A 22,511-nucleotide genomic window follows, 5' to 3' on the forward strand; every position below is an offset into this window, starting at 1 on the left:
ATCATGTTACACTGGCCTCCAAAAAGCACCTAGTAAGAAAGCCAAAGGATAAGGTGTTGTGTTTCTTTTAAAATAATTTAAAATATATTAAATTTTCCAAAGGCAGATTTCATTGGAATGAGGTGTCTTGATCAGATAATGACATGCCACTGAAGGAAGGAGAACAGTACTTTCAAGGAGCTATTTCTGTGAAGGGGCGGAGGTGACACCGGCTGAGGAGTCCGATGAGGTGACGCAGCAGAGGCAGACCGCGTACACGAGAATCAGCCGAAGGGGCGGCCACACCAATTCTCTACACGATCAAGAAGAGACATCTTCACAACTGGTCGGCTTAACAACTATGGTTTTTAGATACCGTGGAGGGAAACACAGTTGTACCTTAACATCTGCTGAGAAAATACAAATAAATATGCTACAAATGGCAAACACCTGCAACGCGGTGGCCATCTGAACAGTCATGCAGTTTAGGGGGACATCTGTGTGGGACCGGACATACACATCTGTCATCGCCTGCACATGCACACCACTGTTTATAAAAAAAAAAAAAAAAAAAGCCATTTATAGTGTATCAGTCGGGAGCACGGCCTCTGAGTCAGCTGCAATCTAGTCAATACCTCACGGCACACGGCTCCGTGAAAACTTTGTCCTGCCGGTCAGAGGGGAGCCAGAGGAAGGACGGCACCTGCCAATATCAAAGCCACTCTGACACAGCAGGAGAGAACTTCAGAACAGTGTCACCACTGTGTGTGAAACACGACAACGCTTAAGTACGGGGCAGAAGCCACGCTTGCCAGTCGAGGGACCCAACTCCGCCCCGACACAGAGGCTCCTGAGGCCTGCTGACCCTTCTTACCGAATCGACATGAGTAACTGCGCTTGAATCAAAACCATGACTTTAAAAGGTGTTGGGCACTGCCGTCTGTAAGCGGACTCAGGATTTAAGGGAAGGCTCAGCTGTCGCGGAGCCGGAGTCCCCCTCTGTGACTGACCTCCCCATGTCACGGAGAAAATCCCTGGTGACTAGTCCACTGGTATCTGGTTTCGCTACATTCTGTTCACAGTCCCAAAAAGAAATGATCTTCGGAGCCAAGACCTGACGACTGGCCCCTGGTTCCAGCCGCTCCCCTGCCAGGGAGGTTTATCCTGCTACCAAGAAAACAAGTATAAGACTATGGGGCGTGGCTTAAAAAGTCCTGTATGTGAGGAACTCTTTCATTTTCTTGGGGATCGGCAGTGCTAGCACTTGGTAGGTGGTTAGGAAACTTCGAAGGGCTTTCCGGCATAAGTGCTTCAGTGAGGACAGGACCCTCGGAGCTGTCCAGAACTGGACGTGGCCATCTCTTGTCCTGAAACAAAACAGAGACGGACGCTTTAAGGCCGACCTCAGAAATACATGTTTTCACTGTGACGGGTATTCACGTTCCTCCTCTGACTTGCATCGGCAGGAGACACCCAGAGAGTGAACTGCAACGCTTAAGTGCAACCCTGATGGTTGGAATCGATGTGAAGGCTGTAATGCTGAATAATTAAGGCTGCGGGGAGGATGAGAGGAACTCAAGACACCTTTGGTACCAAAGGTGGGCTACCAAAGGGGTACCTTTGCTACCAAAGGGGGGCTACCAAAGGGCTATCTGGGAGCACAGCCCTTCTGGATCACACCGTGAGTTCAAATGTAACGGAGGGAAGAGCGCCACCTCCTGAATTATGGACGTTCCCTGTAAGGTGGTCTCTGCCCTAAATGGTTTCCCATATAAATTTCTGCATCGTCTCAATTTCTGCTTCCTTGTGAACTTGGCCCATTAAGTGGCATGAATCACAGCTCTTTAATTACATTTAGATTGAACATTAAGAGTAAATGATAACCTGTATTGGCAGGATAGAATATTAGAATTTTGTGTCCCCTTGGATTTCTTTAAAGGCTTCACCGTAGGCAAGAAAATTCTAGAGGCTTTCTTCCCTTAAAAAGCTGCATAGTACACTCAGCAGAAACTGCTACCCATCTGTTCAGCTATCAGATACATACCCTGTGGCAATAACTCCACCATGTGGAAAAAATGTGCAGCAAAGACCATTGGTCATAGGAGCAAATGCGATTGGAGTTTTCAGTTCCAGGGCCCAGATCCTGAGGAGTCTGGACGGAGAGAGAAAAGACACGTTTGCGCATCAGCAGACCTGAGGCCAGGCCAGAGGGTAATGCTACAATTACTTGCGGGGACTTGCTCCGAGGCCCCGTACAGAGGTGTCTCTTCGTTACCTGTCATCCGCCACCGTGGCGAGGTACAAGCCTTCGGGAGAGAAGCACACGGACCTCAGGGAGCTAATGTGGACATCGCTGTCGTCCATGGGGGGGTCAAGCTGGGTGTGGCTGAGGAGAAAGGAACAGGATGACAGGCCTGGAGTGATGGGCCACTCTCCACCCTTCATCTTCTTTCCCAGGCAGGAGGCCAAAATGGTGCGACTAGGAAAGGCTCAAGACCCGTCTCGTACCCCATCTGGAAAACCTCAGGATAAGCAGACTGGGGGGAAAAAGCGCCTTTCCTAAGGCTCCAGGTGTCTCGTGGAAGGGGCTGAAGGGTTAGTCGCGCTCCCTGCGCTGATTTCCTTATGCAAAGTAGGTCAGCCCTCACTTTAATACCACAGTACAAACTGAAAGCCTTTTTTAGGTTAAGATACATGATAATTATAGGACTGCCTATTATTTGCTTCAGAAAACAACAGAGACAAAGAGAAAAAGACCAAGTTTGTGAGAACATGAAAATTCATTTTGGAAATACCAGTTTCAGTAAGAAGACTGTTCTGAATTTGCTCCTACAGTTATTAGTAAATGGAAAGAAAGAGTCATTTTGAGGTTTCGTTAACGCTGACTCCAGAGTACACACCGCCTCCTGTATCAGGAGCCCTGAAGCCCTCGGGTCTAATTTGAGAATGTAACTGACGGCGAGGTGCCCCTGCAAGCCAACGCCTGGGAAACACCGAGCCCACTGTGCCTTTTACCCAGACTGTCCCCTCCCATGCCCTGGACTCTGCGAGGGACGTGCCTAACCCAAGGCAGCTTTCTCATCAGTCACACCCCCCCCCCCCCCAGAAAGTCCTAAGCAGGGAGTCCGTCCTTACTGGAGTGACCTCAGCCTCTCGCCAGTATAGGGGTCCCACATGATCACGTTGGTATCGTAAGAAGCCGTGACGAGCAAGGCGGAGTCAGGTGAGAAGTCACAAGAGACAACACTGCTTTGGTGGCCCTCTAGCTTCCGGATTAACGTGTAGGACCGCATGCTCCACAGAAAGACCTGTGGAAAGGAACAGGTGCCTGGTCAGGGGTGGCAGCAAACTGCTTAGAATGTGAACGGTGAGCGGGCGACACAGCGATGCCCACGTCAGGCCCCGTGGCCAGGTGAAGCCAAGCTCTCCACTCCCGCTTTGTACAGCTCTTCCAGAACGCATCATAAAGGTCTAAGTAAAGAAACAGGTCTGAATTCTGGAGGCACTCAACCAACGTACACGTTCGAGGAGCTTACTGTAAGGGAGAATAAACCCAGCCAAGCTCAGGAAGACCACCAGCTAAATGTTCTGTGAGTTCTGCTTCTGAACCCTGTCTGCAAGATCACAGTATATGCTAATGCAGACCTAAGCCAAGAATTATCTCGTCCTTTCACTTAAAACCAAACAGCAGGGTCCGAGGTGAACACCAGGGCTCCCAACAAAGCGATCGTACCCTGTCGAGCCATTTTACACCACGAGTTCACAGAATGGTGGAAATCTGCCCCACGATCGTGCGTACGTCTGACACAGTTCATCACTTTAAACCTTTAATCGTTAAAAACGGGATTTTATTCTCTTCCCTTTAAGAAAACTCGGTTTCACGTAGTTCCAAACCCCAAACGAATGATTAACCAACCACCTGGGCTGTACCATATAGTGAACTCTTAACCTTTGGTTGATCATAGCAAATAGCTCAATACAGATCTAAACTTCAAATAAACCGTTCCCTAACTGTTCTTGGGTTTCTAATACTTTCTGAAATAACGGACAGGATTTCAGGACAAAGTTCCACACGTAACTGTCCATTCTGATTTGAAATGGCATTCCCAATTCTGTAGATTCAAGTTAAATGGTTCAAAGGAAGTTAGACCCATACATGGGCTGCAACTTTTAAATTCTTAAGACTCTGGGGAGGGGGAAGAAATTTAAAAAGCACACCTTTACCATTTTGTGAAGGCAGACAGCCCTCATCCAGTGGTGAGAGCAACCACCCACTTCCAACATCTCCTCTCTTCTGGTTTGTGTCAAAGTGCGTATCAGAAGGGAGGTGTGCAAGAGGAGGTCACGGCCCACAAGCGCGCCTTCTGTCGGGGGTGGTGTGCACATGAATCTTGAGGCACTGGGCCTACTTTCCCTCTCACGCGAGGCCCATTCAGACCTCCAGGTCTCGCAGAACTCAGGCGGCAGGGAAAATGGTACCCAACGTTTGAGACTTACCGACTTTTCTCCAGCTGCAGAGCACAGCATGCTGCAGTCCGGGGACACAGAGCAGCAGTAAACCCACTGCAGGTGGCCCGATAACACCTGGATCTGTTTACCTGGCACAGAAAAGGAGCGAATGGTGAGCCAGTTCCCGAAACCACAAAGTCAGAAGACCGGAGAGCTGGTGGTCACCCACCTGCCCAGTACACCCATCTGGTTCTCTGTCAGCTGAGCCCGGAGGCCCACTTTTTTCACGCAGAGGAAGAAGACAGGATTTGTCATTCAACGCATGACATACGAAATGTCGTCATTTGTTCGATTCATACGATTCATACGATATTCTGATCCCCGAGGAAATCACTACTTTCTGTTTCACCAAAACCCACCAGATCAATGGGGGAAAGGCTATACATAGATCAGATCTGACAGATCCCTTTGACATGAGAGAACATTCTTTTTAGGTCCCTCAACCACCTCTAGAACTTTGAAGCATCCTCCCAAATTTGACACTGTCTTATCTGTACTTCTGTCATTTACACTCTGTAATGGCTTCCCCCTCTCCTGCTCTCTCACCCTCCCCAGAGTGTCTGGATGAGCAACGGTGCAGAGTAATGAGGGCCACGTGCTCTGCTGTCAGGCGAACTTGGGTCTGAACCCTGACTCCACGGTTTCCTCAGCACATAAGGGCCACTTACATAACCTCTCCAGTTCTGTTTTGGGGAAAAACTAAAATGTCCATCCATAAGCATAAGAGAATGGGTAAATATATGGAATACATCTACCCCGTTAATTCAGATGGCATTAGGGACCTAGAATTTCCACGGAAGGGGCGCCTGGGTGGCTCAGTCAGTTGAGCGTCTGAGCGTCTGACTTCGGCTCAGGTCACATGATCTTGCGGTTCATGAATTCGAGCCCCATGTCGGGCTCCGTGCTGGCAGCTCAGGGCCTGAAGCCTGCTTCGGATTCTGTGTGTCCCTCTCCCTCTACCCCTCCCCTGCTCACGCTCTGTTTCTCTCTCAAAGACAAATAAACATTAAGAAAAAAAATTAGAATTTCCATGGAGTACTATTTGCAGAAAATATGCGAATAACATGAATCTTTTTGTGGAACGATGACTCCCAAATCCATAACTGACCCCTGATTCCAAGCAGGAATATGCAAGTAAGTATACAGGGGAATGCGGAAGGCTGCGAGCATGGGCCAGGAGGTTGCCGGGGGAATACAGGGAAGGATGCAATGGGAGGGGAGGATGAGATGGGGAAAGAGACGGGGTAGGAGGAGGTACCAAGACGAACTCGGGTTTGAAAGGGGAAAAAGGGGGGAAAAAGTTTACATGAACACAGAGAGTCATGCATTGAAGAGTTTACATATATGTATGTGGGTCCATATAATTTTTTTTTTTTAGGTAAGTCATGGTTTCTTCAGCTATCCTATCAGAGCAGCACCTATCCCCAGGGTGGCTGTGAGTGTTGAACAAATTCAGGCAGAAGGGTAGGGCCAGGCCCAGGACCTGGGAACACGACTTCATCCCCTCCCCTCCTGGGAATGCCCTAGTGCACTGGCCTGCTCCCAGTCCCCTTCAGCTAGTCCTGCCTTCCCAACCACTGAAAGGTTTTATTATTTAAAAGAAATTTTTTTTCTAATTTTTTTATTTTTGAGAGAGAGAGAGACAGAATGTGAGCAGGGGAGGGGCAGAGAAAGAGACGGAGACACATAATCCGAAGCAGGCTCCAGGCTCTGAGCACAGAGCCCGAGGCGGGGCTCGAACTCACAAACCGCGAGATCATGACCTGAACCGAAGTCGGATGCTCAACCCACAAAGCCACCCAGGAGCACCTAACCACCGAAAGACTTTCAAGTCGCTTCAAGAACCTTCCTTACATGGTGGCAACAAGCTGCCTCAGGATGCATTAAAAATGGCGCCACCTTGGAGGAAGAAGCCTTCCCAGGCAGCAGACCTATCTTATGACTTCACGTGCCACAGCCAAGGGCAGAAACTGCCAGAGTTCTCTTGGTGACCAGATGCCCCTGGATAAGGACACCACAAGCACCTCCTTGGCTGTTTGACAAGTCAGTGGGCTCGTTTCTTTTCTTTAATGTTTTTATTTATTTTTGACAGAGAGAGAGAGACAGAGCATGAGCAGGGGAGGGGCAAAGAGAGAGGGAGACACAGAATCTGAAACAAGCTCCGCGGGGCTCGAACTCACAGACCGCGAGATCATGACCTGAGCTGAAGTCGGACGCTCAACAGACTGAGCCACCGAGGCGCCCCCAGCAGGCTTGTTTCTAAGAGGGCAGGAGTAGCTCATGGTTGTGGGGAGCTGGCCCCGTCACGGCTGAGGCAGGAATACCGGTCCCTCTGCGTTATCAGGGATGAACGCCCTCTTCATCAACTGTCCACGTCGCCATTTCCTCCCTCCAGCCCCTGACTCCCTGCCCACGTGGGGAAGAAGTGGCCTGGAGATAAATTCCCCTTCCCTATGTCACCTTTCCAGTTAAAGCTCAATACTGGAGATGTATGGAATTCTTTGCTGGCCACCCCTGTATGCGGTTCTGCTCACAGCAAAATTCCACGAAAGTTGACCCTCTCAAGTCTAAGAGATTTCTTCTAGGCAAAGATTCCGCTTCACAGAGAAACATGATTTCTGACAGGAAGTATCCCACACGGAGGACTTCTAGATCTGTGGTTCCTAACCTGGGGAGACTCTGCCCTTCACATGGACAGGGCGTGGTGTCTGGACACATTTTGGTTGTCAGAACAAGAAAAGGTGCACCTGGTATCTAATGGGCAGGGGTCAGGGGTGCTGCTCAACTCCCAGAACGCACGGGACGGCCTGGAACAAAGAATTATCATGCACAGGGGCGCCTGGGTGGCTAAGTCAGTTAAGCGTCCAACTTAGGCTCAGGTCCCGATCTCGCAGTTCATGGGTTCGAGCCCTAAGTCAGGCTCTGTGCTGACCGCTCAGAGCCTGGAGCCTGCAGCCTGCTTTGGATTCTGTGTCTCCCTCTCTCTCTTCCTCTCTGCCCCTCTCCTGCTTGTGCGCTCTCTCTCTCTCTCTCTCTCTCTCTCAAAAATAAACATTAAAAAAAAAACAAAAACGAAAGAATTACTGTGCCCAAAATGTCAACGATGCCGTGGTTGAGAAAACCTATGCTCTATCATGTATTTTCAATAGGGGTGGAGTCTTACTTTTTTTATGTGCACAGATACGCACTCAGTGCCTAAGTAAATGGTATATTCTCAATACTAGTATCTCATGGGGATGAGGAAGGTTAGGAAAAAATGTCTTAAAAGACCCCTTAGGAAAACTGGTTGCGAAACACTGTTCTAGATAAAGGTGACATGGGTCACGTGGAGAAAGGGGCAAATATGGTTATCTGTGGAGCCGCTCGGTGGTGCCATCACCTCCATACCATGTCTGTTCAGGTCCCAGATGCGAAGAGTCTTATCCCGAGATGCTGACACCAAAATCAAACTGCCGCTGGGCGTGAAGCTTAGATCTCTCACAACATCTTGGTGGCCGGAAAGATTCAAAAGCAGGAGCCCTGGCGTGGGAGCAGGAGCAGTCGGTCAGTGGGAAGGAGGAGGCACCCGGTCTGCTGGTCACAGCCACACCCCTCAGCCGGCTGGGGGCCTGGCGGCCCCCGTGATCCCTGATGAGAACATGCACACCCAGACCCTGTCGCGGGCAGAAATGACCTACCTGTCTGCACCTCCCAAATCTTGATCTGCCCATCATTGAGTCCTGTAGCGAGGATCAGGCAAGAGATGTCTGGCACCTGGGGATGGTGGCGTGCCCAGAGCTTCCTGCTGGGTGGAGAAGGCCACGGGCTGAAGGCCAAACCCCAGACAATCTGCCCACAGTCCAGAGTCTTCTCCTTTGGGCTGCCTCGCCCTTTTGTGTCATTTTTGCTGCTCCGGCTTTTGGCTTCAAACCCTTTAGGGATGCTGGAGGAAGCAGAGATCCCTTCATGAGTCTAAAATTGTCACCAAGGCAACCAACCAACTTCTCATTTTAGGGTATCTGAGACATTAAAGTTCTAGAAACAAATTGGCCTTCCGTGAATTCTGGCATGACTTTTCATTTCTTTTTAGAATCCATGTAACAGAGACTTCATGAGCCTTGGTTCAACCCATTTGTGATAGCCCTGCAACGGGGTGACCCGCCTTGTGGGATAACTAGATCACAGAAGCCCCAGGGAGCCATACGCTTCCTCAGAAAGTTCTCTCGGGTTTGGTGCACGGAAGGAAAGATGCACTCAGTGTTTCCCATGAGGAAGAAGGCATGCCGTAGCTTTGGAACTAGGACAGATCTTAGAACTTGAAATACCCATCTGCTACTCCCCTGCCTGATGAGCCCCTTTATCTCGAGCTTAGAAAGCCCCAAGGAGCGGGAAAATAAACCCTCTTCCGGCCAACACAGTTTGCTTGGTACACGCTGATTTCCACCTTCACTCGCTTTGTGTTCCAACCAATCAGTGAGGCTCTTTCGCTTACCTCTCTGACGGTATGTCCAGCACAGGAACCGACCAGTGAGGTGATCAAGGAGAGAAAGAGCCCACCGAATTGTGCAGAAGTGCACTGACCTCAAAGATCCCGTGGCCGGACCCCCCGCTTTTACCTTCTACTTGACGGTAAAACACAGGCCCAGATGAGTCACAGAAGACGCAGGCCCCGCCCACCATTCCCCCCAGTAGACACCACCTCACGGGCTTGAGAAGTTGGACAGCCCCGGGGGTTCAGCCCCCAACATCAAAGTTTCCCATCTGCAGTATACTTTACCAGTGCAAGTGTTAAGTCCTACCTTTCTGGGTGGCCCTGACCATACTCCGGGCATACCAAACTGGGGGAAATGGAGATGAGGAAGCTGGAACTCCATTCCATGAAAAATCCCATACTCAGCGTGTACATAACAGGACGTCTTTATGTATTAGATTTGTTCCCCCAAAGCTGTAAGTAAATCATATTTTTGCCAAGTGTATGGCTGAAATCTATTACAAAATTTTCACTAAGCTCACCTGTAAAATTAGAAGGGAGGGGATGGAATTGAGGCAAACATAGGCTCCTCCAGCTCTAAAACTCTATTAGCTGAAATCAGAGGTTGGCAAACTATGCCCAGGCCAGCAATCTGTTTTCAGAGACGAAGTTTTATCGGAAACCACCACATTCATTCCTTCACATACCATCAATGGCTGCCTTCCGCTGTTAACGGCAGAGCTGAGTAGTCTCGACGGACCGTATGGCCCCCAAAGCCAAAAATATTTAACATCTGCACCTTCACAGTAAAAGTCTGCTGACCCCAGGTCTCAATGGCCAATGCAGTTTGAAAACCTGTCGTCCTGACAAACATCTGAATATGATAATGTCTTTTCGACTGACCCTGCTCAACCCACACGCTTTGTAGACCTGTCTGGCCCAGGCACAGGGGCCTGAGTCTGCCATCCAGGGAAGAAGCATAGAAAAGGCAAGACGCAGGGAAAGCTTTATAGGACACCCGGGAACCACCGAAGTTCCATTTGTTTTATTTTTTTATAGAATCCTAACTTTTGCCTTTGAATTAAGGAATAATCTGTAGTAGCTATTTTATTCCAAAGGAATTAAGGCATATCTGCACATTTTTAAAAAAATGTTTATTTTTTGAGAGAGAGGAAAACAGAGTGTGAACAGGAGAGGGTCAGAGAGAGAGGGAGACATAGAATCCAAAGCGGGATCCAGGGCTCAAACTCAGGACCATGAGATCATGACCTGAGCCGAAGTCGGACACTTAACTGACTGAGCCACCCAGGCGCCCCAAGGCATAGCTGCAGATTAATTCATTTAAGTATCATAAATTTACTTTCTCTCTTTTTTTTTTTAATGTACTTTCTCTAGAAAGAGATACTGGGGCGCCTGGATGGCTCAGTTGGTTAAGCGTCCGACTTGGCTCAGGTCATGATCTCGCAGTTTGTGTGTTCGAGCCCCACCTCAGGCTTTGTGCTGGCAGCTCGGAGCCTGGAGCTTGCTTCAGATTCTGTGTCTCCTCCTCTCTCTGCCTCTCCCATGCTCATGCTCTGTCTCTCTCTGTCTCTCAATAATAAAACGTTAAAAAAATTTTTTTTACATTAAAAAAAGAATGAGGATAGATTTTCCACGTAAAGGAGCTTGGGACAGGGTCTTCTGTGGAGAACAGGAAGGAACACAGTGGTGTTGAGAGGTGTGATCGGTGCACACTGAGGGCGGGGGGCCGCACAGTGGAGAGCAAGCACCCTCCTGTGCATCCCTGTCAGTGCCTGGCCGCGTTGTTCGACTCTCATCCCACTACCGTGAGGACCCACTGGAATTGTGTAAGCAGCTACGGGACCTAATCAGACCTGTGTTTCAGAAGAATGGAGGAGGAGAGCTGAAGACAGGGAGAGACCATTCATCTGCCAGACCTGTTCTAGAGTCCCGTGGTACAGCAGGGAACCATGCCCTCAAGGACCTGACATTTTAGTTGAGAGAGAATGAAAAAAAAATTATATATATACACATGTATGTATGTATATATATGTGTGTGTGCGCATATATATGTATACATACATACATACACACACGCACACATACAGCATATGTCAGATTTTGAGAGGTACAAGAGAAAAAGGCCAGGATAGAAGAATGAATTGCTGAGTAAATAAAAGGGGGCTTAATCCTGGGTATGGGCAGACGCTAAAGTCAGGAGCAAGGAGGAAGTATCCTCAGGGATGGGGGAGACAGGAAACAGAGCTAAGAAGTCCTAAACTGGGCCTGGCTTAGAGCTTTATCATTCAAAAAAAAATTTTTTTAAGAGAGCACGTGCACATGGGTGAGTGGCAGAGGGAGGGAGGGAATCTTTTTTTTTTTTTTTAATTTTTTTTTTTCAACGTTTTTTATTTATTTTTGGGACAGAGAGAGACAGAGCATGAACGGGGAGGGGCAGAGAGAGAGGGAGACACAGAATCGGAAACAGGCTCCAGGCTCCGAGCCATCAGCCCAGAGCCCGACGTGGGGCTTGAACTCACGGACCGCGAGATCGTGACCTGGCTGAAGTCGGACGCTTAACCGACTGCGCCACCCAGGCGCCCCAGAGGGAGGGAATCTTAAGCAGGCTCCATGGTCAGCACTGAGATCGACACGGGGCAATATCCTACAACCCTTGGCTCATGACCTGAGCTGAAATTAAGAGTTGGACACTCGGGGTGCCTGGGTGGCTTAGTCGGTTGCGCGACCGACTTTGGCCCAGGTCATGATCTCACAGTTCCTGAGTTTGAGCCCCACGTCAGGCTCTGTGCTGACAGCTCAGAGCCTGGAGTCTGCTTTGGATTCTGTGTCTCCTCCTCTCTCTGCCTCTCCCATGCTCATGCTCTGTCTCTCTCTGTCTCTTAATAATAAATAAAATGTTAGGGTACCTGGGTGGCTCAGTCAGTTAAGCGGCCGACTTCGGCTCAGGTCATGATCTCGCGTTCCGTGAGTTTGAGCCCCGCGTCAGGCTCTGTGCTGACAGCTCAGAACCTGGAGCCTGTTTCAGATTCTGTGTCTCCCTCTCTCTGACCCTCCCCCGTTCATGTTCTGTCTCTCTCTGTCTCAAAAATAAATAAACGTTAAAAAAAAAATTAAAAAAAAAATAATAAATAAAATGTTTAAAAAAAATTTAGAAAGAGATACTAAGACCTCTATCATGGGGTCACAAAATCTGGGGCAGAACTAGAACTTAAGTCTTGGGTATCCAAGCCTACTACTCGACAGATCCCCTGGACTTTGGAGTTTGCCACTGAATCAACTCCCTTGAGTTACATCGGGGGGTGGGGTGGGGGGGGGGGGGGTTGGAGGTGGTGCATGCATAGGGAGGGGATGGCTAGCGGCAAGGGAGGGTCATAGGGGGAATTTAACTTCACTGCAATTTAAGCTTCTAAAAACTTTATTTCTAAAATTATTAAAATACAATTCTCTGGTTAGTATCGATTATTTGCTCAATACCAAAGGTGCTATTAATTTTTTTTAATGTGTAACAATCCAAACAAGAATATAAAGACCTCAGAGTTCCCCTTTTAAAGGACTTTAAGAATATCAATTATTTTAAATTATAAAAATAATAGAGAACTATGGGAAAAATTTGGAAGGGAGACAAATAAAATAAAAATTACCCATAATCCTAACACCACTCTAACCAGAGTAAACATTTCAGATCAGTTTTTTTATTTACGTGTATGTACATACATTAAAAAAATTTTTTTTCTTTAACATTTATTCATTTTTGACAGAGAAAGACAGAGTTTAAGTGGGGGAGGGACAGAGAGAGGGAGAGGGAGACACGGAATCCAAAGCAAGCTCCGGCTCTGAGCTGTCAGCACAGAGCCCGACACGGGGCTCAAACTCACAAACTGCGAGATCACGACCTGAGCCGAAGTTGGCCGCTTAACCGACTGAGCCACCCAGGCACCCCCACATTTTTTAAAGACAAATTTGGGACCATATTACATATATGGTTTTATAGCTTACTTTTTTCAGTAAGCCTTCCTTATATTATTAAGCATTATCCTAAGTTACTATTCTTCACAATGTGTGATTTTTCCCTAAAACAAGTAACTTCTCATTTAACATACTAAACAATAACATTTCTCTCGTTATATTTAAAGAACAGAGACACAAAAAGGATTAATACTCCAATTTCCGTTTTCCTAAGTTCATACTAGAAGGATATATTTACCTGTGGTAATGCAGATGTTTGGATAGGAGTGATTTTTGGAAAAAGTTTCCATTTTTATGCTTTTTTAAAAAATTCTTTTTCTGACTAAATTCGTACCGGACTGGATATACAGTTGAGTCTCTTACATTTACAGTAGGAGCTCAATAAGAAAAAAGAATGGCTTTGGCATTCTCATGAAACTGATTACACAGAAGAAACTGAGTATCATGATTAAAGCAAAAAAATCTCTCATGGCTGCAAAAATACCCTATAGCAATGCCGTAAGTTCCTGCACCATCCTCTCATCACTGGATTTTAAGGGATTTCTGTTTTGTCACTACTACAGAACCAACTCCGGGACAAAAATCAGCGTATGTAAATAAAAACAGATGACCCCATATCCCAGATCCCCGGTAGCCGGAGAACAGTTTCAAGGTCCTTGATGCATCCTGCCAAACAGCCAAATGGACATCCCTCAAACCCAGCAGCGTGCAGAGGACCGTCTCAGCGAGTTCTCTTCGGCGGTGCCTGTCATCAAGGCAAGCAGCTTCAGACTCCACTTAGGAAACATTAAACGTTAAATCTAATGCGCGATGTGAAGAAACGCCTAATATGAAACAAATGAGACCCTCAAGGGCAGGGGCCTTGCTGGGTTTCTTTCAGGATTCTCAGACCCTGGCTCGGTGTGAGGCCAAAAAAGATTTCCAACAATACTGGCTGAATAAATAAAGGCAGACATGGAACTGCCCTGCCACAAATGAGAAAATGCAGACGCTGGGCCCTTTGACCAGGCGCTCACAGCATTCGGATGCTGGGACCTGTCCAACCCCACAGAAAGAAACTAGTTAACATCAGAAAAAAACCAAACACCCAATTTAAAAATGGGCAGGGGCACCTGGGTGGCTCACTCGGTTGAGCAACAGACTTCAGCTCAAGTCACGATCCCAGAGTCATGAGTTCAAGCCCCACATCGGGCTCACTGCTGTCGGCACAAAGCCCGCTTCAGATTCTCTGTCCCCCTTTGTCTGCCCCTCCCAGACTTGCACTCTCTCAAAAATAAATAAACATCTCAAAGCAAAATGGGCAAAGAATGTGTATGGACATTTCTCCAAAGAAGATTTGCGATGGATCAAGAAGCATAAGGAAAAAAAAAAAAAAAAAAGCATAAGTAAAGGTGCTTGGCGTCAGAAGCCATCGGGAAATGCAAATCCAAACAATGAGTTGCCACTTCCTGCCCCACCAGGACGGCTATGCCACAATCAGAAAGACAGACAACAAGTGTTGGTGAGGATGGGGAAGTAGCACGTTGCTGGTGGGACTGCAGAGTGCTACAGCCCCCTGCTCAACAGTCTGTTTCTCATGCAGCGAAACACTGAAAGCATACGTCCACGCCAAAACCTACACATAAATGTTCACAGCAGCATCATTCCTAATAGCCAGAAAGGGAAAGCCACCTAAGTGTCTACCAATGGACAGATTATACACAAAACGTGCCGTCTCCACATTATGGAGTATTATCTGGCAATAAAAGGAAAGGAAGTAGGAATACGTGCTGTAACACGGATAACTGAAAACAAAATCCTAAATGCGAGAAAGCAGTCAGAAAAGACTACACGGTATACAATTCAATTTATGTGAGATGTCCAGGAGAAGCAAACGGGTAAAGACAGAAAGTGGATTAGCGGCCGCTCAGCGCTGGAGAACAGAGTGAGACTGGAGGACGACAACTAAGGGATGCGAGCTCTCTCTCTCTCTCTGGGGCAAGGACAGTGGTTTTGAGATTGATAGTGGTGATGGTTGCACAACTCCGTCAATCTACTGGAAGCCACTGAACTGTACTCTTTAGATGGGCAGATTGTATGCGGGGTAAATGACAGCTCACTAAAGCTGTTAAAAAATGACAGTACGGATAACATCACCTCCACTAGATTGATTTTCACACATACCAAACGTGAGGGGGTCCAGAAACCCCAATGATCAATTCCTGGTTTTCAGCCACTCCCTCTCTCCTGCTCCTGGGCAGGGAGACCCACAAAGGGTAGGGAGTAATCTGGGAAAGCACTCTCAAGTTCCCCACCGTGAGGACTCCCTCGCTCCCCTGGGTCTGGGTACGACAGAACTTACAAGTGCTCCTCCAGCGGCCAGGGGATCAGCTTGACGATGCAGTGTCCTTGAGACCACGCGAACCACGAACCATCTGGGGAGAAGGCCACGCTCCAGGTTTCGCAGCTCGACTTCCAATCGAACTGGTGGGGACGCCCGGGCTTGAGCTCAGCCAGCAGCAGCGGTTCCTCTGAGACGGGAGACAGCATGCTTCAGACAAACACCCTCACTTCCCTGGGAAAGTGGGGAGCCGGGCTCCGGACCGCCCCGCTGACTCAGACCCAGGAAAGCCGCGGTCTCCCCAAGGCAATGGGTGATATTCTGGATTCCGGGAGGGAGTTGTCATTTAAATGACCTGCGGCAATAGCAGTAGCCACAGGCCACATTCCAGTGCGGTTACTCAGTTCTGGCACTGGCCACCGCTGGTTAACCGTGACTCACAGTAACCTTTGTGCCAGTGAACCCAGTGAATGGAGGCCTCGTTTTCCTATGAATGCTCGAAGAGGAAGAAAGAGGAGAGACGGACCAGGCTGGACCACGCTAGCTAGACAGTGCAGATCAGGCCTTCAAATGTATTTAAAGTCTCCTTAAAAGAACCTGCCACTGGGAAGCAGGTGAAAGAAGGAATATCCAACACGAGAAGGTTCCCTCTCATTCACCGGCATCCTCCCCATCGCGGAGGCTAAAATGTTCAGCGCTTGCCCAGCTTCCTGCCGCTCAGACCTCTTGATCTGGCCTTCCACTTCCATCTCCGGTCTGTTCTGGTTTTAAACCTTCATCCCATCTTGCCCAGATCTTTTTTACAAGACTCTCCTGATTTTCCTCCCCGCCCCAGGGAACTCCGCTAAAGCTGAAACACACATCACATCAGGACATTTCTCTCAAACACATTCCAGGCTCCCACCTGTGTACACAGAACAGCAGTGGAGCCTGGGCCTTGAACCCCAGACCACCGGCCCCGCCTCCTTTCCATGACCTCTGGCCACACGAGTCTCACCTGGCCAGGCCCCACACAGCTCACTGGTATGCACACCTGAGCTTCTGAGAATCCCTAGCACACATCCCTATCTCTATGATCTCTACTAAAGCGGAAGTGAGTCCCACCCTGCTGACTTCATTCTCTCCTATAGTTTACTAATTTCCTTCTGGTCCACCCGCCACCAGGATTTAAGCGCCCTTGTTCAAACACCAAAAGGAGTTCATTTTCATTTCTCTCAGGGCCCCAGCACAGTGCCTTGTGAACAGCACGTGCTGCGCTGGTGTTTCTTCCTCCACCTGAAGGGCATTTCCTAGTTCAAGCCTCTACTCCAGAGGAAGGTTCTCAATGGAAGCTCGTAAGCTAAAGGCATTCAGAATTGATTTTCTGACTACTAATTATGATTATGATATATACTAATATAAAAACTGGCTTCCACTCCGAATGAGGTCATTTCCTGATGTCTATGTTCCACTTCACTAGTTTCAAGACCTTGACCCTTTTTATACCTGTTACCAGATAGATACTGATTTAAACCGCCCCTATTTCATATATTTTAGGAGACATCTTTATAGGTCTTTTCACATATATGACCACTGAAATCAGGATATATCCTACAAACGGTGAATTTTTATAGCTAAATAGGCAGCATTTTTTCTCAGTGATACATATGAACCTTGGTATCTTGTGTTCAATGAAACGGGTGGTAAACATGTATACATAGAGAGATGCATGTCTGTATACATAGAATATCTCCTGGTATATGCATTATAGATGTGGGTATGATCTTGTGTTATAAAATAAATGTGCTGCTGAAGATTCTCTCTTTAAATAGCATTTTAATCCTATCAAGCCTTTGGTGGCTTTGCTATTTAAAGAAAATTTAAGAAGTTTCCTTTGCAAAGAGAATAGTCATTTCCTGAGGTTCTATGTATAAATCTAGGTTTTAATACATTGGGTCTGTCTAAACTGTTATTTGTATAGGTAATTCCTCCTAGAAATCTGTACGTGAGATCTTTTCATCTACACAAGCACTGGTCTACGGGAGCATATTCCTTTGGATGGGACTATCTGCACGGTAAGAAGTTACTTTATATTTTAAATCCGAAACCGGTCTCTCAGTGTTACCCAGCCACCCCCTGTGGTGTTGTCTTCATTCTCGTTATTCCTGGATATTTTCTTGTGGTGGCCTGGCCCTAATCTCTGTCAATGCCCCCTTCCCGTAATCCAGTGGTTCTCCACGGACTTTGCCCCCTGGGGACACGTGGCGCTGTCTGGAGACATTTTGGCCGTCGTGATTGGGGGTGGTGCTACCGGTATCTAATGAACAGAAGCCGCGGAGGCTGCCAAGCATCCTCCGGTGCACAAGACAGCCCCACAACTAAGGACTATCTCGCTGAAAATGTCGGGAGAGCGAAGGGGGAGCAACTTGGATGTCATCGACTGATGCGGAGGCACATTCTTTCCTGTTAGACGGAAACGTCTCTATCCCACCCTGAGAATATTCACACTTGGGTCACTTCTCCCACAACCTGCACTGTGGAGGCTTTGCACAACATAAAAAGGGGTCCCCCTTGACTCCTTTTCTTTCCTTCCCAAACCAAATCCATTAACTAGTTTTATCAGGGCTGTTTCCAAAACACTTGGCAAACCTAACTTCTCTATCTCCATGGCTACTATTCTAATCTATGCAAACCATTTCATCAACATCACCTCTCACCGAGCAGTCTTCCAACTGCTCTCCTAGCTTCCACTCTGGCCCCCGCCATCCATTCTCCTCACTTCCTAGAGTGATCAGTTTCAGCCACTCTTAAAAATTCAAACTCCTTACTGTGCCCTTGAAGTCCTACATAACCTGGCCCCTTGCCTTCAACCCCACCTGGGCTTATGACTCTCCTCTCCCTGCCCCTGACTCCAGCCTTCACTCACCCCTTCACAGTGCCCAATTAGTTCCGAACTCAGGGCCTTTGCACCAGCTGGTCTCTTCGCCTGGAATGCCCTTCCATGACTGGCCCTTCTCTTCATTCAGTCTTGGCTCAAATAACAACTCCTTAGAGTGCTCTTCTCTGCCCCAAGTCAATCTCCTTCACAACTCCTCAACATCATGTTCTTTATAGCACAATCACCACGATGAGGAGTATCTGTCTCCCCTCAACCAGGACACCAACTCCATGCTAAAAGGGACCTTGTATGTTTCTCTTCAGTGCGTAGCGGAGTTCCTGGCAGAGAGCAGGCAGTCAGTCAGTATTTGCTGAAAAAAATATATGTGGTATACCTCTTTAAATATAAACAAGATGAAGCCCCTTAAAGTATTATGACGCTTATGCCAAACATTTCATACGAAATGCTTCTTAAACATGAGCCATACCCAGATTTCACACTCTATTTCCGTGATATGGAGATTTAATCTCCTGCTATTTCAGGCTCAGGAATCCAGGAGCCAAAAGAAGAAAAGAACTCACTGACTCCTATCTCTTCGTTTCTAGAGTTAAAGAAATTCTGAAGGGGAGTCTGAACCCAAACTAAACTTGGCTGCTGGGGGGAAAAAGCCACAATTAGTGCAGAACTTAAAAAGCAAAACAAAACAAAAAGACCCCCACAAAAACAAAAAACAGAGCCGAGAGGATCCAGCTCTCATCCGGGATTGCACCTGCCGTGGCCCTTCTTAGTGAAAAGGCCCACGGATCAGGGTTTTTGTACATCCCATCATTGGGATGTACTTGGACAAACAGACTGAATGGAAAGATACTTATTATGGGCTGCTTCTGTGCAAGGAGATTCACCTGAGCACAGACAAGAAAGCTAGGACTCCAGCCAGCGGGAAGCTTGCTGGTTTGTCCAGCCTTGCGATCTTGACATTAGCTGTTCCCTGGGCCTGGAAAACAGCCTGGCAGGCCCCAGATCTTTGCCTGCTGCATCCTACCATTCAGGGGCTCAGTGTCAATGTCACATTCTGAGACCTTCCTGGTCTTACTATCGGTCAGTCTCTTTCCGTTCACCCCATTTAATTTTATGGGCACCACTCACTCGTCTTTTCTTGATTGTTTACTTGTTTTCATGTATTCACTGCCTCTCTCTTCCCCACCCACACCCCAAACTTGCCTATCTGCTCGCTATTGAGCCGTACTGTCCAATACAGTAACTACTAGCCACAGTTGACCACTGACCATCTGAAATATGCCAAGTCCGAATTAAGATGGGCTGTTAAGTATATAACATACACCAGATTTTGAACTTAGTACCAAAAAAAAAAACAAACCCTAAAATAAATCAATCATGTTGACATGATATATTTTAGATATGCTGGATTGACACATACAATTTTAAAATTGGTTTCACTTTTTTTTCATGCAGCCGGTAGAACATTCTAAATTACAGATGTGGCATTATATTTCTATCGGTCAGTGCTGGCCTAGAGAATGCCTGGCACACAGTAGATACTCAATAAATATTTGTCGAAAGAATAAGTGAATTCTAACCACTGCTCTGAAGATATCTACTGTTGTCCATTGTAATCCCATTACAATGGGCTTTATTCAGTTTCAAAAGAACATAAAACTCTCTGGCCTTTTTTTTTTTTTTTTTTTTTTTTTTTTAACAGTAACTTGGCAGCTCTCAACAGCTCTGCCCACACCCCAAAACACAGTCGTCAATCATCAGGAAAAACTCAGAACTGGAAACAGATTCCAGCTAAAAAGGGAGACTAACTACAGATCGCTTTCAGTTTTAAGTATAAGGAGTCAATGGAAACAACAGCGGAAGCTATAAAAAGATTCACATAAGATTCAGACAAACAGTAGGGGCCATTTAAAAAGTGGTAACACACTCACTGAAAAGAAAGCCCTTATCTGGATGGGAAGGCAGAGAGAGCTGCCTCTACACCTTTTACTGAATGCCTGACTGCGGCAAACAAAGAAATGTCATTTCCCAAATTAAAAAAAGTTACACCACCCCAGGGAATACCCTGATTTGAACCTACCCACCCACAATCCCTGGCTCCATCAAACAAGCCTGGGAAACACAAACATCAACAATCAGAATTCTCCAGACCAAGAAGACGCGTGAACTTCGCTGGAAGAATACCAAGAGGTTCTGGAACAAATTCTGAACCCTAGGCCTTGACCCCTTCTGAGAATTTTCTCTAAAGACACTGCCTTTAAGCACGGGGGTATATATTCAAGAGTTGGAACTCCCAGAATAAACCCCAAGCCCACCCCAAATTTCTGTACAGGTGGGGTTTAAAGGCAAGGTGGGTGGAAGGGAGGAGACGGAGGGATAACCTGGAGGTTTTGCCTTCGCCATAACAAGCACACATAACAAGCACTCCGAGATTACATGTTCATTTGGACTGACTCTCCAAGTGTATCTGATATTCTCAGACTTCCACACCGTCTTCTGATGACAGCTGTTAACAAGGGTAGAAGCATGAACCCCACCCATCAGTATTTCCTACACTTGCCCTATCAAACACGCCAGCAAGGATCAACATCCCCAGCCCCACCCCACCTCTACCAATCAGTCTCCACCGGGAGAGGCTCGCAATAGATTTTTTTTAATAGGGACCCCAGACCCCATTCTTATGACTATGCAAGTTTGGGAAGCTCCCAACCACCCGCTGGGGCACGTGCTATTATTATCCCATTTTGCAGATACAAAACAGACTCGAGTTATGCGGTCCGTCCAAGAGCACACTGCTCGTAAGGGGCAGAGCGGACTCCCATCCAGACCTGCGTCACCTGGCACCTGGGCACCCACCCCCCTGGGTATCACCCTCCCCCCCAGGGCCTGGCGAACCCCCGCGTTCTCCCTGGGCGTAGGCGTCGGGCCTCGGGAGCCCCCCACTGTCCTGGGGGACGGGGATCCCCGGCACGCAACGGCCCGTGCTCCTCGGGTCGCTTCGGCGGCGGGCGGGAGACCGGGTGGCGGCCGCTGACAGCGAAAGTGAAACAAAGCTGGGCGCCGGGCGCGCCCCCAGCCGCCTGCCCGCGCGGACCGCCCAGGCCCCGCGCCCCCCGCCGCGCCCCTCCCACGGCCGAGCCCGCGCCCCCGCCCGCCCCCGGGGAGAACGGCCCCGGCCCCGCCCGGCGGGAAGCCGCGCACCCCAACCCCGCTCACCTCCGGCCTCCATGGAGGACGCGTGCGGCCCCGCGGCAGGCGGCGGGCGCCTCAGCCCCCCGGGCCGCCGGCCCTCATACCGCCCCCACGCCGCCCGCCCCGGCCCCGGCCCTGGCCCCGGCCCCGCCGCCGCCGCGCCCGCCGCCGCCGCCGCCGCCGCCGCCCGGAGAGGCCATCAGCTGCTTCCCGTCACATGGCGGCGGCCGCGGGCGGGGACGCGCGGGGGGCGGGGCGACGGGAGGCGGGGCCTGGGGGAAAACTGTGGAGTGGGGGCAAGATAAAACCGAAGGGGGACCTAAAGGAAACCGGGGTGCAAGATAAAACAGAGGGGAGGGTTACGCGGCTGAGAGGAAAGCGGGGTGGGGCGCAGACAGGACAAAACGGGGGGGGCGGGGCCTGAGGGAAAGCGGGGAGGGGGGACCGGGCAGGTGAACGCTGACCGGATACAAACCGGGGGGCGGGGTTGAGGGAAAGCGGTGGGGGGGGGGGGGCAGGTGAGCGGAGCAGGCTAAAACCGGGGGGCAGCGGGGATGAAGAGAAGAGAGGGAGGGGTAGGAACGGAGTGGGAAGGAATGGGGCGGAAGGGAAACCGGGAGCGGAAGGAATGCGGCTGGTGACAATGGGGGGGGGAGGGCGGGGGGATAGTGAAGGGGTTACAGGAGGTGTGGGTAGAAAAGGGGGTGCGGCAAGGAGATGGGGCGGGAAGAAAACCGGAGGGGGTGGGAACCAGGTGAAGAGGAAGGGGGAGCGAATGGACAGGAGACTGTCGCGTGAAAACGAGGACCTGAAGACACCGGGGATCAGGGATACTGGGGGGAAGGGAGACAAAAAGCGAAGACCTAGGACAGAATTGGGGGAGGGGGTCCGGGAACTCCCGGGCGGTTAAGAAGGTGGCAGGGAAGGAGCGAGCCTGGCGAATAAAGTGGGGGCGCTGAGGCCCGGAGCTCAAAGCTTAAATGGGAGCCCAGGTAGAGGAGCTGAGCCTAGGGGGCGGGAGGAAAGCCGAGGGCCAGAGGAAGGCGTAAGCTGCAGGTTTTTAAAAATGGGAATCAAAGACAAGCCCAGTGGACAGTTGGGGCGGGTGTGTGTGTGTGTGTGTGTGTGTGTGTGTGTGTGAGAAAACGACCAGGTCAAGATTAAAATGGGCGGTGAGAAAGGGGCAGCCGGCCAGAAAA

At 49.0% G+C, this 22,511-nt stretch overlaps 1 protein-coding gene across 2 annotated transcripts; it reads right to left on the reverse strand.

The window, feature by feature from the left end:
- Window positions 1-326: 326 nt before the first annotated feature.
- Window positions 327-21,561, reverse strand: WSB2 (WD repeat and SOCS box containing 2). 2 transcript variants are annotated; one of them, XM_053902088.1, is made up of 9 exons: window positions 21,337-21,561; window positions 15,267-15,435; window positions 8,166-8,410; window positions 7,876-8,007; window positions 4,477-4,577; window positions 3,115-3,287; window positions 2,255-2,365; window positions 2,024-2,131; window positions 327-1,346 (listed from the first exon to the last, which is right to left on the reverse strand). In XM_053902088.1, exons 1-9 carry the CDS (start codon window positions 21,347-21,349, stop codon window positions 1,184-1,186), a joined length of 1,215 nt encoding a protein of 404 aa, XP_053758063.1. In that variant the 5' UTR covers window positions 21,350-21,561; the 3' UTR covers window positions 327-1,183. The 2 variants fall into 2 exon arrangements, with proteins under 2 accessions (XP_053758063.1, XP_019322870.1); XM_019467325.2 differs by lacking the exon at window positions 21,337-21,561 and having other exon boundaries at window positions 15,267-15,469.
- Window positions 21,562-22,511: the final 950 nt, after the last annotated feature.

The sequence above is a fragment of the Panthera pardus genome, unplaced genomic scaffold (genome assembly GCF_024362965.1).
Source record: "Panthera pardus isolate Hobbes unplaced genomic scaffold, ASM2436296v1 HiC_scaffold_15, whole genome shotgun sequence".
NCBI classification, from domain to species: Eukaryota; Metazoa; Chordata; class Mammalia; order Carnivora; family Felidae; genus Panthera; species Panthera pardus.

Excerpts from the sequence above, each read along its gene's own strand:
- WSB2 (XM_019467325.2), bottom strand. The coding sequence starts at position 15,454 with ATGCTGTCTCCCGTCTCAGAGGAACCGCTGCTGCTGGCTGAGCTCAAG. Across the intron at positions 8,411-15,266 it reads TGGCCGCTGGAGGAGCACTT|CATCCCTAAAGGGTTTGAAG; the intron begins GTAAGTTCTGTC and ends TGCTTCCTCCAG. Across the intron at positions 1,347-2,023 it reads GGTGGAGTTATTGCCACAGG|GACAAGAGATGGCCACGTCC; the intron begins GTATGTATCTGA and ends GTTTTGTTTCAG.